Source organism: Suricata suricatta, chromosome 9, assembly GCF_006229205.1.
Source record: "Suricata suricatta isolate VVHF042 chromosome 9, meerkat_22Aug2017_6uvM2_HiC, whole genome shotgun sequence".
In the NCBI taxonomy this organism is placed as follows: Eukaryota; Metazoa; Chordata; class Mammalia; order Carnivora; family Herpestidae; genus Suricata; species Suricata suricatta.
The window spans coordinates 112,324,783-112,343,138 of NC_043708.1; the positions used below are offsets into that span (position 1 = coordinate 112,324,783).

Here is an 18,356-nt window from a genome sequence, read left to right on the forward strand (position 1 = left end):
CGGCGAGGATGTGGCTTTAAGACTGTTGCTCCTGAGGTTCCCCATGGAGGGGACAAGATCATTGGCTTGTATTTCAGTGTGTATCCCGCACCTTTACATAAACCAGATAGACTCATCCCTTCTACTTCTTAAAGCAGTATTATTATCCCCATTGTACTGATAAGGAAACTGAGGCTCAAGGAGGATTAGTCAATGAGTAGTAGCCAGGCTCTTTCCACTGCCCCACAGCTACTTCCTCACAGTGGAACTAATATCTGCCATTCTTAGTTGGCAAATCGAGGCAGGCAAAGGACCAAAAACTCAGATATGGATGACTGGATGGATGGATGACTAAAGACTTCAGTAAGCAAGCTAGTTGCTTACTAAGGCAGGTGGCAAGTGGGTAAAGACAGGGTCCCAAGCCAAGGCCCTTGAAGAATTGGTGAGGAACACTGTCACCTTCAAACCTTTGTGGGACTATCAGGAACAGAAGGAGTGTCTGTGGCTCGTGTCCCCAAAGGCCCAAGCCAGGACTCCTGGGTAGAGAGAGAGGGAAGCCAGATCAGCACAAGGAAGGGCTTCCCCAAAGCCCAAGGGATTCCAATTATGGCTACACAGGGTGAGTTGCTTCGCTAGGTGGAGAGCGCCAGGTGTCTGTGAGCAGGTTAGGACTTCTGCAGAGAGGTCTCAGCTGGGTCTAAGAGTCCTTGGACCAAAGATTGAGGGGCCCACGCATAAGCAGATAAATATGGGGTGGTTTACAGTTTTTCTAAGATGGCTCAGGGTAGGTGTCAGAGGGAGAGATCCAAGGTCAAGATGGATTTTTAGTTTTAAAGAAGAAAAGTACATTGAGTGTGGTTAGATGAACTACACTAGGTTCGGTGGGGCTGACAGCGGCTTGAGATTAGAAATCAGTTTCCAGGGGCATCTGGGTGGCTCAGCTGATTAAACATCTCTTGACCTTGGCTTAGGTCATGATCTCACAGTTCATGGGTTCAAGCCCTGTGTTAGCGCACTGTTAGTGCAGAGCCTGCTTGGGATTCTCTCTCTTCCTCTCAAAATAAATAAACTTAAGTAAATAAATTTAGAAAAAAGAAAGAAAGAAATGTGTTTGCAGAGGACTCCACTTCTCCAATGAGCCCCAGTCTGACCGCCTCTCCAGGGCCTTCAGGGGCCCTCACCCAAGCAGCCAAGCAGCTGGCCCTGAGATGTCCAGGCCCCTCAGCCTCTGGCCAGCAGTCACCCTGAGCCTTCCAGGGGCCCAGTCAGAGCCCTGTGAATTCTCACAGCCCCTCAGGAACCCCGCGTAACCAGGTATGGGGGGTAACCCTAGCACCAGAAGAGGACCTACCGTGTGTAGGTGCATGTGCATGGGGGTGGGGAGATAGTGGGGGTGGGGTGGGGGGGCGTAGGGAAACACTTATCTTAGTGATACTGACCACAGGGTGCTGTTCTTCGAGGAAAGCAAGAATGAGAAAAGTTATGTAACTTGTCCAGGCCCAATCAGCAATTGTGTGGGCAGGCCTGGCTCTCAACCAAAGTCAGTCTGGCTTGAAAGCTTTGTTCTTTTAAATAAGGCTCCTCGGATTATTAGGAAGGAAAGGTCTTGGCTACCACAATCCCCTCCCCCAGTCTGCGAAGCCCTGCCCACTTCCCTTATGCACTCTCAAGTCTTAAAGGTGTAGCTCAACCCCCACTTCTTCCTTGCTTTATAAAACCAAAACGTGTAGAAAAATTAGAAAAGGGAAGGATCAGGGAGCGAACATAAGTCAAGGCAGAAACCTGCCGGTGGGAACGGGACCCTGAGGTTTGGAAGACTGGAAGTCAGATGCAGGAAGCTCTAAGTGGTCGTGGTGAGATCTGAGTGAGGCTGGGGCAGGTGTCTGAAGAGGTAGCCTGAGGCCAGCGGGAGGGGAGACTCCTGGGACCTTCCCAGGGGGTAAAGGGAAGCATCACCAGCTTCCGAGTTCAGGGGAACGGAGCTGGGTGAGATGCACAGGGGTAGAGGTCAGTTCTCTACGTACTTTACCACTTCTAATCCTCAGAATCCCGTGGAATGTCAGGCCTGTGCTATTATTATTGTCCCATGTTACAGTGAGCACCTGAGGCTCAGCAAGTGAATGACTTGCTCAGGTCACACAGTTCCTCTGCAGTGGCCCCACCAAGCTGATTTGGCAGTGGGGACCCCTGAGATCTAACACTGGATGGAGAAGAAAGCAGGTCAGCAGCCGTGGGTGAGCGAAGCAGTGGAATGCAGAAGATGGTTAACGGAGGAAAGGAAAGAACTGAGCCACCCCAGACACTGAGCCCTCGAGGAGACCGACTCCTTCAGCAAGGAGAGGCACTGTCCATCCCCTGCCCATGGCTGGCCACACAGGGCTCCTCACCACATGGACTTCAGTTTGTGGGTGACCAGCCAGAGACTAGAGGTCGGCACCGATGTTCTATCTATTTACCCTGCACATCCCGTTCCCCTAGTCTCACGCCTCCCACACCACCTACACCTGCCAGGGGATACCCCACAGAGCACCACCCCACAAGTTAGCCCATGCAGTGGGATGTGGGAAGAGCTCAGGCATTGGGTTCCAGTCCTGGCCAGTTCCATGCACACAGGCAGTGTGACCCTGGGCAAGTCACTTAACCTCCTGAGCAGAGAGCCCCTCCTCTGCAAAATGAATGTGAACATACTGCCCACCTCTGGGCTCTGAGGACTAAATGAAATAGTATAGGAAGGAGCCCAGCAATGGGCACCTTGGATGCTGGAAAATGGTGGCCACTTTCATGGTGATGAGTACATGAAGTAAAAGAAAGGAAACAAAAAAGAAGAGCTAGGTTTGAATCTTAGCTGTGATACTTATTTGGACTGGTTGCCTCTAATCTCTCAGACTCCATTGTTTTTATTTGTAAAATGGGATGAACACTTGCACTTTGTGCCCTCAGGAGGCTGATGTGGGGTGTCTTTCTTTGTGGCCATGAATTGCTCCTCGCTTGGGCTTGAGACTTGCTCAAGATACAGAGACGAAGGCCTGGAGCTGCAGAGGAGCCCCATTTGCATCCCTACTCCTTTTCTCAAGAGGCTCTGCAGCCTCTTGAGAAGGTCCTGTGGCCTCCTCTGTCAGCCTTGTCAGGTCCTGGGTCTCAGAGCTGGCCCTGGGTTCTGGCTGCAGAGCCCTCTGAGCCTGGGTGCTAGCTGGGCTCCTGTGCCTGCAGGGGGTCTGCATGTGGGGCCTCTTGCCCTTATGCAGCCATTAACAGGCATGTTGCCACAAAAATCAATTTAATACAGACAAGGACTCAGAGACACAGAGAGTGGAGGGACGCACCAGGGCTGCACTGTAAATGTAGTAAAATCAAAGCAGGGCACTGGGTTCTAAAGCCAGTGTGAGAGACAAAAATGGCACCTTCCAAGTGAGGGGTCTGTGTCGGAGACTGAGAAAGTGCTTTGCCCTGCCCAACACAGCCAGCATGCATCTGCCATAGAGCCACACTGCAGGAAAATACATCCTGAAACAGAGCCAGATGCCACCCCCTGGATCCTGGAGTGGTGGGGCTGCCTGAAGGAACCCTGGGTAATCTGAGACCATATACTGTGAAACTTCCCCCCTAAGCCAGCTGGGAAGTTGGGGGCCAGAAGTCGTGATTTTCAAAGGCCTCTAGAGTCCAGGCAGGCTGAGACCAGGAAAGACCTCAATTTCCTGCAGGACTTTCCCATCATCCACTGAGTAAGTTGGCAACCCCACCCTGTGGGCCAATGCTCCTTGAAGAGTGAGAGTTGATGAGGCCTCAAGGAAGCCAGAGGTAGGACGACTCCAGGGAGGATTCCACCATCTCCAATTCCACCATCTGTAATGACTTCATTCTGACATGTAAGGGAATGGAAACTGACCCTGGAATCCAAGGAACAAGTGTGGCTGATGCCAGAACCAGGGGAAAACCAGACTCTCTAAGGAAGGTGTCTCTCTGAGTGTACCCAGGCTGGGAGAGTCATGGAAGGTTTGTCATAGACTAATGGCCAGCCAGGCTGGGCAATCTCAGAAAGGATCAAACCTCAGTTTCTTCACCTATAAAATGGGAACAATAAAAACACCTCCAACTCAGGACCTCAAAGTTGGAAGATACACACTTCCTGATTTCAAGACTTACTACAAAGCTACAGGAATTTAAATAGTGTGGTACTGTCATAAGGATAGGCATATAGACCAATGGAATAGAATAGAGAACCTAGAAATAAGCACATGTATGATTTTCAACAAGGATACCAAGGTCATTCAATGGGGAAAGGACAGTCTTTTCAACAAATGGTGCTGGGAAAACTGATATCCACATGTAAAAGAATGAAGATGGACCCAGTCTTTACACTATATACAAAAAAGTAACTCAAAATTGATCCATGACCTAAAAGTAAGAGCTAAAATTGTAAAATCCTGGAAAGAAAACATAGGGGAAAAGCCTCAAAACACTGGACTTGGCAATGATTTATTGGATTTGACACCAAAACCACAGATAACAAAAGAAAAAATAAATAAATTAGATTTCATCGAAACTAAAAACTTATGCATCAAAAGACAACATCTTTTGTTGAGAGTAAAAAGACAATGCACAGATTGAGAGAAAATATTTGCAAATCATATATATGATAAGGGATTAATATCCAGAATACATAAAGAAGTCTCACAACTCAGCAAACACTAACGAGAGAGAGAGAGAGAGTATGAGCAAGGGAGGAGCAGGGAGAGAGGGAGACATAGAATCCGAGGCAGATTCCAGGCTCTGAGCTGTCAGCAGACTTGGAGTCCGCGCAGAGCTGAGGGCACAGCCTGATCGCGGGAAGTGTGAGATCGCAACCTGAGCCGAAATCAAGACGCAGACGCTTAGCCCAATGAGCCACTCAGGCACCTCAAGAAATGAAATTCAGATGTCTGTTGAAACACAGATAACCTTAAAGACATGCTAAGTCTCTAAGCCAGACACAAAAGAACAAAATATTGTATGATTCTACTTATATGAGGTTCCTAGCATAGGCAAATTCACAGAGAGAAAGTAGAACAGAAGTAGGAAATGAGGGGAGGGAGATGAGTTATTGTTTAATGAGTCCAGAGTTTCTGCTTGGAATGATGAAAAGTCCTGGAGGTAGGTAGTAGTAATGGTTGTGCGACATTATGAATGTACTTAATGCCACTGCATTGCACATTTTAAAATGGTTAAAGTGGTAAATTTTATGTTACGTATATTTACAATAAAAAAAGTAATCATAGATTATAAGGTTAAAAAAACCAAAATGAACCTCTACCCTCTATTCATTCACAAGTGAGTCCAATGAGGTTATATAAATGGTAAAAGCCAGCTGTTTGCTGGTTATCCACAAGGGCAGTTGCATCCAGCAGCACCACAATCATCCACACCAACCGTTCTCAACCCTGGCTGCCCTTTGGAAACACTGAAGAATTTAGGATACTGATGCCCAGCCTCCCACCCTGAGATTTCGAATGCAACTGGCCTTGGGTGTGGCCTGGGAAGTGGGATGTTTGAGAATGACTGTCCTACCAGATTTGGCTCCCTGTTGCATTTCCCATCTTATCTCCAAGTACCACCCACTGGGTCACTTGGCCCCAGCCACACCAGCCTCCTTGTCCCTTGAATATGTCAAGCACTCTTCTGCATCAGCCCATCACCCCCTCTTTCCTTCTCAGCATGGCTCAGCTTCTGTTTTTCCCATGTCCGCTGCTGGGAAAGCCTGAGTCCCATCTGGCCACCCAATTCCTGCCCTGGGTGTGGTCTCTGGAGCTCCAGAAGGCACTTCCTGTTGCCCAATAGTGGGTGCTGTCAACACGAGCGGAAGGGGCTGTCGTTCGCCTACATTCTCCTCACCCACTGCTCAGGGTGCCAGGTATTAGCAAACCTCCACACACACCTCTCACTAACCCCTAAGGGTTCTCTGACCCAAGCCTGAGAAGGTAGCAGCCAGATCTAGACCAGCAATCCCAAAGTCCCCGTTGGTGGTATCCCCAATCCCACATCCCCTCTGAGATTTCTGTCGGCAAAATGGGAATAAGAATGCCATGTTTACAGGGCTATTGTTGGAATGAAATGCATCTTGTCCTTTGAAGCCATAGGAATGACTCTCTGATGGCAGAATTTAATGTGTAACGGTGAACAGAGTTGGGGAGGCATTCTGGGAATCGGAGGATGCACATACATGGCTCACCTTGTGGGTGCACATGGAATCCTAAGTCTGGGTCCTTTAGTGCCTATTTCTGGTCTGCTAACTCCCCGTGGTGAGCAGCAGAAGGTGGTCCCCTTAGCTGCCCTAGGCCTCCTCATCTTTAAAGCCTCTGTCTTAGGTGAGCATCACTCTGACATCGCACATGAGGAATCTGAAGTTCAGAGAGGTAAAGGGATTCTCCCGGGCCAGCAAGTGCAGGTGGAGGCTGGCAGAGGCATCAAAGGCGTGTGCTCCCTCCTGAGCCTGGAGGGAGGAGCTGCTGGAGCGAAGCAGGGAAGAGCCCCAGCACGAGTGGCCCCAGGGCACAGGGTGCCGCTCTCTCTTGCTGGAACCCCAGGCAGTTTCAGTTTCCACACCAAGTTCCCTTCATTGTGTGGTTTGCGGCATCAGCTAGACTCTGGGTGAGGAGGGAGGACATCCTCCCCGCAACCTGCAGCCTCCAGGCTCCTCTGCATGAGAGGAAGCATCCACTGCTGGAGAGGGTGCCCAGGGGCAGAAGAAAACGTCTCTGCCACCACTTAAGGACCTTTCACAATCCGGCTAGGACCTTACCCTCCTACAGTTGCCCTGCATGAGCCTTTGGCCTAGAAAACTGCCTTCCAAACCAGTTGTGCCCACTCCCCACTTCCAAACCTTCGCCCATGCCGTTCCTTCCCCTGGAGCGCCATCTGCCTGCCTGCCATCTTCCAAATCCTTGCCCGCCCTCCAAAGCCCAAGAAAGGCCCTCCCCCTCCATTCCGGGGAGTCGGGGGGTGGGGGGCTACCCCCACTGTGTGTAGTACACAACTCTCGGGCAATGGGAGTGCAGGGGGCCACTGAGAAGATCTTGTTTTCCACCAAGGATGAAATTGAGGGTGTGGGTGACCGAGGCCGCTGCGGCCAGTAGATCCTCCGGGTGACCATCTCCCAGCCTCACAAATGCAGAGCAAGCATAACCACAGACTTCTGCAGCCTTCTCACACCATCAGACAACTGGCCGTGTCCCAGGGAATAGGCACAGATGAACCAAGTTCTCAGGCCCCAGGGGGACCATGTACCACAAAGTGCACATAGAGTATGTGTAAGAGGCAGTGCTCTCAAACCACAAATTTCACTTAAAATCTCAGTCTTGAAAACAGGAATTGTTTACTTTTGTTTTCAAGTATTTTCCTTTTAATGACATACATAATCTGTGTTCACTTATGGAAAATTAGAGAGAAATAACCCTACTTCCAAAATGACAGAAATCAATGTCAACATATAGGGGCCACCATGTATCCTATAAGAATTATAACTCAACCAAGAAGAAACTAGCCAATCTCCTTGAATTCAGGGGCAGAGTATGATGGTGTCCAACAGACTTGGGAGGGAGTCCCTGCTCTGCTCTGAACATGTGGCCATGGAGTAGGCCCGCCCATGTCCCCATTCAGGAGGTAGGAGGACCACTGACCGAGGAAGAGTCTGTCCTCACTCCTTCAGACAGCCATGGCCAAAGAGGCACTGGGAAGGCAGTCGGAAGCAGCAAAGGCAGGACAGCAAGGGCTTCCCTCTCCTCCCTCCTGCACTGTCTACACACCCCTGATGCTCGGGGGGACCCCCTCCTCAGTCACTGGCCTCCTTGGCCTTCAAGGCCATAGGGGCCTGTCCTGCTATAAATTCTCGAACAAAGTCTGAGCAGCCTTCAGTTCCCAGCAGAGCCCCTCCAGGCCACTCTGGTCCCTCCTTCCTGCATAAAAAGGCTCCTGCCCAGCTAGAGCCTCGGCCACTCTCTCACTCAGGAATGTCTCTTTTTCTGGGAATCCACTCAAGGAAATAATCCTCAAGTGAAAAATTTTGATACACAAAGATCTACCCAATGCATCGTTGTCAAAAATAATGAATAATAGATAGCAACAATCTATGTCCAGCAATAGGGACTGGATAAATGAATCATACGTCTACCAAATCCACAAGCTGGACTGTATAGCCATTAACAATGGTGTTTTGAAACGAGGAAATCACACCCACACCCACACATGTTCAAAATGGAATTGTGTCAAAAAGAGGTGGGAGTGTCCTTAACTGTGAGTATACTTAACCCTACTGAACTGTACACTTAAATGTTAAAATGATAAATTTCCTGTTAGGTATACTCTACCACAATGAAAAGTAAATTTAAAATGCAAGGCAAAAGGGGCACCTGGATGGCTCAGTCAGTTGAGCATCTCTTGTTTTTGGCTCAGGTCATGTTCTTGCAGTTCATGGGACTGAGCCCCACATCCAGTTCCTCGCTGAAAGCACTAAACCTGCTGGGATTCTCCTTCTCTCTCTCTCTCTCTGCCCTCCCCCACTTGCATGCACATATGTGCACACTCTCTCTCTCTCTCAAAAATATAAACATTAAAAAAATAAAATGCATAAAATGCAAGGAGAAAAAGCTACGGGAGAATACAAAATAGTGTACGCAATGTGCTTGCACCTATGTCAAATAGTGCAAGGGAAGCACGGCAAAATATTACCAGTTGTCCTTGTGTGATGAGACTAAGGGTGCTTTTTTCCTGGCGTTTTCTAATTTCCTGCTTTCCGCTTAGGATCTTATAGTTATTGATTTTATTTCTTTTAGAAGGCGTATGCATAGCTGTAGGTGCTCAGAACAGAGTCGGTGGCCAATGGGCATCAGCCTCTCCTGATTATCTTCGAGGCCCGAGGCAATGGTTGGCAGCTCCTGGGATGAGGCCAGGCCAAAGTGGAGCGTCCACCCTAAATGGGGAACCTCTGAGTCCCAGAACCGGGAGGGGAGGAGGCACCAGCAGCTCAGCCGGCACAAGCAGGGAGGGAGGGGCCCGTCCTCAGCCCCTGTGTAGCCCTGGTGAGTCATTCCCCCACCCGGTGTCTTCCTCTGTGCGCGGTCTGTTGGGGAGCGCCGCTCCTCCCAACATGATACAAAGGTTTCCAGATGCAGCTGGAGCCTAGCCTCAAAGGGGAGAGATGTGACCACAAGTCAGAGGGAAAAGTCCAGGCTGACACCCTCTGTCCCCCTTAGTGGTCCATCTTACCCCTTAGGGGTGAGATGTCACTGTCATATATGTCGCCCACTCTCCTCAAGCCCTTACTTTTCCTTTTAACAAACCCAAAAGGGATAGGATGTGGATCTCAATAAACCCTGGTTCAAAACCAGATTTTCCCTCTTAAAACAATACCCAAGGGCTTCTTTGCAAAGGTCTGGGAGGGAGTCAGAGGGTGGAATGGGAAGGCACAGCTCAGAGCGCTGCACCCTGTGCCTGGCCCAGTTATAAGGGAAACTCAGTGTCCAGTGCTGGACAGTAACTTCCTTGAGGGCAAGATAGTCTCATTTGCCTGATAGGGTATGGGGGTGAGGCTAGGTAGGGGTCCAGCTAAGACCACCGAGCAGCGAATACTGTTCAATAAACATGTGTAGAATAGAACTAAAGTGAAATGAAGGAGAAAACGGGTTCAGGAAGGTAGGGGACCAGGTTCATACATTCATTCTACAAACGTCGACTGAACACTGTCCCTTGCTTGCCAGCCCTGTGTTGAGGATGCAGACAGATGTTTTCTGCAATAAAGTTTGGCTGCCTGCTGGGAGCTGAGCCACTGGCAAGGAGAGACTGAGAGGTGGGAGTAGGACCTTGCCCTTTTCGGGCTTCCGTTCCCCTCTGACTCACTGCTGGGCAGGTTACATGAGATCTAAATCCTTTCAGCTCAGGCACCTCATATTCTTACCCTCAACTTTGTCTCACTGACAAGCCCCGCTCTGAGGCCCAGCCACTAACTTCCTGCAAAGCTGCGATGCTCTTTATCACGTGTATGTGTAACAGAAATGAAATTATCCCTTCCTTCCCCCTGTGGCTAGTCCACCCCTGCCTCACTCCACAGTGGCTTGCATCTGAATGTTTTGCCACAGAAAATAGGCTATAAATACATGCTGGGTGGCCACACTGATAAATTACAAATACAGGCCTGCTGAGCAACAGAACTGGCCAGCTTCCACGCTGAATGTTCCCACCACTTCTGAGTCATTATTTTGGCTTTTTATAATTTTTTGGTCTCCTACCTTGTTATCAGCTACCAGTCAAACTGTCTTCAACAGTTCATATCAATCATCAATGTATATCATGTTCCATGTAGACCCCTACTAACTGATGCAGCTATAAATTAAAAGACCAAATGACCAAGCTTGTTAAAATTATGGGTAAGATTAGAGTTCATAGGCCTTAACGAAAAATTATGGGGCATTGCGTATGATTAAAGTATACGAGCCTTAATGTAAGCTCTTAGCTCCTCAGAAAGCACTTGTATTTCTCTTTTACTCTGAGCTACTGCCAGGAAGGGGGCTAGATCTCATCCATGTTCTGGAGGGTTGAGATTGCCAAATAACTGCTGTACTATGGTGTTAGACATGATCCTTCTGGTTCATGAGCTTCCTTCCACTATTTAAGACGACTCATTTCTGAACTGCCAAGCTATGGGATGTGATGGCATTGTCTTGGGCTGGGGTACAGGGAAAGATGGGGGAGGGGCAGGTTGGGCTCTGTCCCTCTACCCCTACTGCAGTGAGATCACTGTGTCTTCTGTTTTACAGATTTGTCTGTAAACTGAGCTTCAAAATACTTCTATCAACCTCTTCTTACTTCTCTGGGAGGTAGGAAGGACAGACATTTCTCCGCCATTTTGTTGATGTGGCCCAAAGATCCCGTCGTGATCTGCTATGTTGATAGAGGGTGCTGAAGCACCCTGAGTGAGAGCCCAGACACTGGAGCTAGCCTGTCGGGGTTTAATCCCCATTGTGTGACCTTGGGCAAGCTACTTAAGCTCTCTGCCTCAACTTCTTCCTCTGAATAATAGAGATAACAATAGCATCTACTTCATCAGTTTAAATGAATGAATAGATCAAGAGTCCTGAGAACAGTGCCTAACACTTCTTTTGTACAAGTTATTTGTCCTACTGGGCTGAGCTGGGCATCAAGGAGAGGGGTTGGAATTCAGAACCCTTGGGCAGTGATGCTGACCGTGATCTCCTGGTGCATTTGCACAGGCTCAGGGTGAGAGGCTCCCACTTCTCTCCCCATCTCTGCCCTGGCCTTGCCCAGGCTATACCCTCACTCCAGCCCAGGGAGCCAGCAGGGGAGGAGAGGAGGCACCTGGAAGCCATGGCTCAGAGGTGGGTCTAGCACGAAGCATGTCTGAAGGTCCCTTAGAAAGCCGCCACAGGTGGGCTCCTTTCTTGCTGCTGTAGCTGCCCCTGCTACACCCTACCCATTCCTGTGCCATCTCCCACTGCCCAGGTCCTGCCATGGGGGCTGCTCCTCGCCAGAGCTCTGCCCTCAGGAAGGTGGGGCCAGGGGCCCTGGGCTGAGACACATGTCCTAGAGGTAAAATGGTCAGGGTCTCCTGGTCTGCCCTGGGCTACAGAGGCCCTACCTCTTTCCCCCACTTTTCTCTCTAAGTCAGAGCAGAGGTGATGACTCACTGCCCCACCCCCTATGGTAGCCAACGCCCCTTCTCAAGGGCCCAGCTGCCAGCCTGGTGCTTGGGCTGGGCTGAGCCAGGTCTGCCTCCATTGTCTTCTCTGGCCTGAGCCCACCTCTTCTGGGTAGAGATGGGGAAACAGAGGCCCAGAGAGGAATGGGTACCCTCCCAAGGTGGCCCTCTGCTCACTGTGTGGTCAGGGCAGGTGTGGAGCAGGCCACTCACATGCTGGCCAAGGGCCCCAGGCAGAGCTCAGCCTGGAAGGGAAGGAAGGCCTGGCTCAGTAACTCTCATCCTCCTGGCCATGGGCCCCACAGGAAAGGGCCCAGGGAGGGCCAGGCTGCTGGCTAAGGCTGAGCAGGCTGAGTGAAGGGCTAGGGAGTCCTTTGTGGGGTTGGAGGGGAGGCACCCTCAGGACAGCCTCATTCCCCAGCTCTAACCAGAGAGGTCTCAGCTTTTTCCCATGAGCCACTGGGAACAGCCAGAGCTTGAGAAGCAGAGGAAAGGTAGAGGCAGGGGATCTGGAATCCAAAGTGGGTTTGCAGGCCGTGTGGCTCATGCCAAGCCATTTCATCTCCACGAGCCTATTGGGTGCCATCATTCCATGGAGGAAGGGACTTGGAGTGTGCCTGTCCTGAATTTAAGAAAGCTAGCAAGGAATTGCCCAGCCCAGCTGCCTCCTCAAAACCCTTAAAGTCTGCAAGGAAGAGGGGTTGTGTGAGGAGAAAAGAACTGTCATTTGATTACATTAGATCACCTTTTAAATCTTCCCATTCAGTTAAGATGCTTATTACTATTTACCTGGACTGTATAGCTGGGGGAAATGAGGCTCAGAGAAATAAGACAGCTTGCCCAGTCTCTAAGTAGCAGAGCAGAGATCCCAATTCAAGTTTGTCTGGTCCCCAAACCTATGACCCCCTCCCTCCTTAACCCCACATGGATTCCTCAAGCCCTTATCCATATATTAGATACTCCTTTTAAAAAAATTGTTAAGGTTTATTTATTTTAGAGAGAGTGTGTGTGTGTGAGCCAGGGAAGGTCAGAGAGAGAGAGGGAGACACAGAATCCAAAGCAGGCTCCAGGCTCTGAGCTGTCAGCACAGGGCCCGATGCAGGGCTCGAACCCATGGACCCCAATATCATGACCTGAGCGGAAATCGAATGCCCAACCGTCTGTGCCACCCAGGCATCCCTAGATTCTCCTTTTTAAAAATAATTTTGCAGTAAATCAGCACCCCAGGCCAAGGACCTCCTTCATCTTCCAACTCAGAAGGCACAGAAGCCCAGGTCATCTCAATGATAATGAAGACCAAAAATCAACTGCTATTTTTATGATCAAACCTCTCTCCTGGCACCACACCCTCATCAGCTGCCACGGGGAAATGTCAGCGGAGCTAGCCTCCCCAGAGCCCATTCCACTTGGTCCATGCCCCAGCTGTCTTCACTCACCCAAAAGGCATCTCTGAACTGAAGCTGGGGCATCATCTTCAGGAGACTGCCGCGGCAAAGCTTGCTCTCCTGCCACAGACAGAGCTGAAGGAGGGCCAGGAGCCAGGCTGCACCGTCCCAGTCCCGACAGGGCCAGCCCAGGCCCCCCCTCCGGGGCCGGCGCCGTCTGCAGCGGCTCAGAAGGCAGCCGCGAGCCAGAGAGGAGCTGCGGGAGGGAGGAAAAAGGCTCAACCTGTTTTGTTTGGGGCTAGAATCAGCAGCAAAATGAGGAAGGAGCAGTACCCTTCCAGTGATGGGAGGGCGGGCCCTGGTGTCCAGCAGGCCCCTTGCCAACCCCGTGGTGATGGAGACACAGTCCAGGCTGCCGGACTGAGGGCGGAGATGCCAGTCCCGGCTGGGAGGCAGTAGCCAGCGGGAGAGGCGGGCTGGTGCACAGGCGAGGCGGGAAGGCAGCCTGGGGCCTGCGCAGGAAGGTTTGTGCAACCTCCCCCCGGGGCAGGCACCGGGGCCCTCGCCCACAGGAAGTGGAGCCGCGATGCTCCCTGGCGCGGCCCCGCCTGACACCTGCCACTCTTTTGCCCGCTTCCACCTGCCTCCTTCCAGAGCCTTCCCTGGCCATTCTCAGAGCCCGTTAACTTAGGGAGCCTGAAGCCCACCGAAGGTGTGCCAAGGACGGGGCTGTTGCCCACCATCCCAGCCCCATGGCCAATCCAGGCACAGAGATGCTAGATCGCCACTCCCCACCAGCAAACCATACTGGAGGGCTACCCAGGCCCAGGACATGACTATCACTCATCAAACCCTGGCTGCATATGCCCCAATCCACAGCCTGCGCTCAAGGAGCTTGCAGCCAGGGGGCAGACAGCCGTGTGCTGGGGGAGGGTGTAGAAGACAGAGATGGAGTGACCAGGCAACTAGCAAGGGAGAACAGGCTGAGGCCCCACGGGCACTGCCCCCCAAGTCTCCAGATTACACCCTCTCTGGGGCAGGACGCCTCCCTCAGGACATGGAGTCTTCAGGCTGAAGAATGTAGTTGAACTGGGAGACAGGATTACAAAGGCATAGTATGGGAGTCTGAAAACCCAGGTTGAGGAATCCATCTTTGTTTTTTCTGGTGCTTACCTTTCAGTGGTTGAGGGACCTTAATCGACCCTCTAACTCTCTGAGCCTCAGTTTCTCTGTTTGCCACCACCATTCCATTCCCCCAACTTTGGAAAGGAGATGGTGTTGAGAACATTACTGGGATTTCCAATTCAGTTGGGCAGGTGCTTGGGGCACTGTCTGGTACCACCTTGGAAAGAGCCCTGGGCTGCAGCCCCAAACAGTCCAGAGGAGCCAGGGCCTGACTGCTCAGCAGAAAATGCTGGCAGGGGGGCATAAGCCTAGGGTGGGTAGGCAAGAAGGGATGAGTCAGCCTTGTCTACAAATCACCACCCTCACCAATGCCTCCTTCACCACCGACTGAGGTGATAAGACAGATGAAAGCTGGTGTGAAAAACAGCTAGGCTCCCAAGTGCCAGTCTGTGTGCCCAGACTTAGAGACGGGGCACGCCCATACTTCTGAAATAGCCACCCAGGAAAGAACACTTCAGGGAGGAATGCAGAGCAGTGAGGCTGCTCCTGGGAGCCCCCTCCTTCCAGAACCCTGAGGTCTGAGCGACTAAACATCTTCAGCATCGAAGGCACCAAGCCAGGTTTTCCGCACTTTGCAGCTGATGACAGCTAATGGTGTAAATATCACATTGAAGTTTGAATGCTGAGGTTGTACCTTATCCTAATGGCGTCTGATAGCACCATCTCTGATAGCACCTCCTTGGCCTTAGTTTTTCCATCTATCAATTGAGGTGATGCCTCTAAGTTCTGGAGGCAGACTGGTAACAGAAGGTTACCATTGGCAGAAAATCTTCACAGCCAGGCTCCTTCCCTGCCTCTCCAGGTGTTCCTCTCATCACCCTCAATAAACTTCTGATACTAACAGGCCTTTCCCCTCTCCCCAGAGGTACCCTTTTCATGGCTACACTTTCCCCCTCTGGTATCCAGCCTTCCTCTTGGCATGCCTTACTTGACCTTCCTTACCTGGGCAAGTCCCCCTAAGGCCCACCTCAAGGATCCGACAAATGCGGCCCTCCTATCCCCACTGCTCTGGTCTAGCCAGGGCAGCCTTGGAAAGATTGCTGTGCTGGTCGAGGGCCAGAGCCGTTGTGGAAGGAAGTAATAGGAGGCATCCAAAGAGGCTCTAAAGTTTTCCACCGCAAAGAGGTCTTCCTCCTCCCCTCACACCGCCCTACTTTTCGCAGCTTCCAGAGGCTGGGCCACCAGAGCAGCCAGCTTGGCTTCAAAGCACTTGCCAAGTACCAGGGGCACCAGTGAACTTTCCCACGTGCCATCTCACCTAGTCCTCACCCCATCCTGTGGAGGTACGCTCTCATTGCCTCCACTTCCCAGTGGAACAAACTAGGGATTCGAGTTTATGTGACTCACCCAAGGCCTCACAGCCAGTGAACAGAGTCCTGACTCAGGTCTGTCTGATGCCAAAGCCCATGTTCTTGACCTCCACAGTATCTTTTACCAACAGTCCTCTCTCTTTCTTAAAAATTTAATTTAATTTTTAAAATTTATTTAAATGTTTATTTCTGACAGAGGGAGAGAGAGAGAGAGAATGAACAGGGGAGGGGCAGAGGAAAAAGGAGACTCAGAATCCAAAGCAGGCTACAGGCTCTGAACTGTCAGCACAGAGCCTGATGTGGGGCTCATACTCACAAATTGATGAGCTGAAGTCAGAGGCTCAACCAACTGAGCCACCCAGGTGTCTCTATTTTTAAATTTTTTTTAATTTTTTAATTTATTTTTGAGAGACAAAGAGACAGAGTGCAAGTGGGGGAGGAGCAGAGAGAGAGAGGGAGACACAGAATCCAAAGCAGGCTCCAGGCTCTGAGGTGTCAGCACAGTGCCCAACACAAGACTCGAACCCACAAACTGTGAAATCATGACCTGAGCCCAAGTCAGACACTTAACCGACTGAGCCACCCAGATGCCCCAACAGCCCTCTCTTAACAAGGGGTTTCAGCCTTCCTTTCTCCAGTTCTGCCTCCAGACCCTCTCACCGCAATCCAGAGCTGGAAATACTGAGCCTCAGGAAGCTACTGGGGCTGGTGGTGCTATTGGGTGAGAGTCTAGCGCTGGTTTTCACTGTGTTATTTGCATCCATCTAGGATGTCTTGGCTGCAAGAAACATAAAACCAAAGGGTTTATTATGGAGGAAGTGTGTTATCTCCCACATGAGGGGCCTGGAGGCAGCGTGGCCTCCGGGTAGGGTATTTTAAGGCTTTAGCTCAGTTTCTCTGTGGTTCCCCTCCATTTTCTATCTTGCCCCATGGGTTGCAGCAGCTCTGACCTACAAAAGCCACATCTAGGGGAAGAAAAAGGCCACCTTTCCTTGCATCTCATCTTCAAAGTCCTCTCTATCCCCATCTTCCCAGGAGACCTCCCCTCATCATCTTGTAGCCAGAAGTGAGCCACATGTTCATACCTCACCCCTGGGGAGGGGATCCATTGGGGTGTCAGGGATGTTGGGAGACAGCCACTGTTACTACCACAGCCTTCTCTAACCCCGGTCCACAAACACGGCTGCACAACAACCCCTGTCAGGACTTGCTAGAACTGGGGCCCAGAGAGGAGGCAGACCTGGTCTCTGCCTGGAGGGGCCCACAGACAGGTTCTAGAAGATCTTCCCTGATGAGAAGTGGCTTGAGGTAAGGATGGAGGTAGATGAAACCAGAAGATGGTGTTGTTATATCCCAGAGAGAGAGAGAGAGAGAGAGAGAGAGAGAGAAGGCTTGGGCAGGGCAGCAGGGATGGGGGAGGTGGGCCATCCAGGAGGTGGAGAAGCAAGACAGAGACATCTGAGAGTGCCCCTCAGGAAAGGGAACTTTGGGCCTCCCTCAGTCATCAGCCCCCTAGAGAGGTGAATCCAGTCCTGAAAATCACAGCTTTTTAATGACTATTTCAGGTGCTTCAAAAACTCAACATGCCCTGAGGTCTGGCGGCTAGGCCTCAGGCTGGGCTACGGCTCTTCTTTTAAGGGGGAGTCCCCCTGCGCAGGCAGAGCCCCATTCTGCTTTGCATGGTATTTGAACACATCTGCTTGAAGAATTCAAGTTGTAGTAAGCCCAAGGATTGAGAATAAAATGCAAAATCCGGTTACGACATTGATGGCCACGGCCTGCCGCTGGGCAAGGCTGGGCTCCAAAGCCACCTCATTTATCCTTTTGAGCCAAATAAACAACGAGATCAATCGCACCAGCCACTGTTAAGGGAAGAGCAGTACCTACAGGGCTGCGTGCATTTTACATGCTCTATCTCATTGATTGCCTTCTACCAGACGAGCTACATCCTTTACGGGGTCAATGCGAAATGAAAATGTAAGGCCTCTTACTAAAAAGGCAAAGACAAAATTTGCCATTAAAGGTACTAAAATATAAAGTTTCTCCCTTTTCCATGTTCACTCACTCTCACTGTTGTGGTGCTTTATGGGCTGTGCTTCTGCGCAAACCCCATCAGCTGTTGGGCTTCCTTTCCAGCCAACCGTGGGACTGGATTCCCTGGCTGGGGACGAGGAAGCCAAGCCAGCCGTGCCCTTTCCTCAGTAGACAGCATCCCAAAAGCGGATTGCAAACTCACACCAAGACACACTTTTCACCTGCATCAGGGATGGGAGAAAGACTCACCCCTGAGTCATTTGCCAAATGTGCCATGGTGCTGTCCACCTAGGTCAGTGACAGTCACCGAGATGCCTCCTGAGGTACCACCAGGAAACCCCTGGAGCCTCCCCACACGTGCAGCCAGGTCCCTGCTGGGGGCAGAGTGGCAGTGGTTGTTTCACAGGAGTGAGGAGGAGGGAGCTGGGAACCTGTGCAGGGGAGGTCGCAGGAGTCAGGATCACATGTGAATCAAGCAAGGCTCTGCAGCCTTCAGCGTCTCAGACTTCACTTACCAAACACAAATTCAAAGTTAATATTAAGAATTTCAAGATGGCAACTGCAGAGTGTTAAGCCCCAAGTAGAGGGTCATTCTAAATAACAGTGCCCTGCACAAGACTCTAGCTGCTCATCCCTGAAGCCAGATCTGTTCACTACTGTCCTCCACACAGCAGAATGCTATTTTCACACCCAAATTTGATCATGTACCTTCCCTTTGTCACCTCGCTATGACTTCCTATTGTTCTTAGGACAAGGGTCAGTGCTCTCACATAGCTTACA

General features: G+C 50.9%; 1 protein-coding gene across 2 annotated transcripts in view; it reads right to left on the bottom strand.

The window, feature by feature from the left end:
• Positions 1–13,467, bottom strand: part of PSTPIP1 (proline-serine-threonine phosphatase interacting protein 1) — a 45,199-nt gene extending 31,732 nt beyond the window's left edge. For both annotated transcript variants that reach the window (XM_029951439.1, XM_029951438.1), the window contains exons 1-2: positions 13,381–13,467; positions 13,099–13,303 (exon numbers count right to left, since the gene is read on the bottom strand). In XM_029951439.1, coding sequence (XP_029807299.1) covers positions 13,099–13,134 — 36 coding nt within the window. In that variant the 5' untranslated portion in view covers positions 13,135–13,303; positions 13,381–13,467. The remainder of the gene's footprint in view (positions 1–13,098; positions 13,304–13,380) is intronic.
• Positions 13,468–18,356: the final 4,889 nt, after the last annotated feature.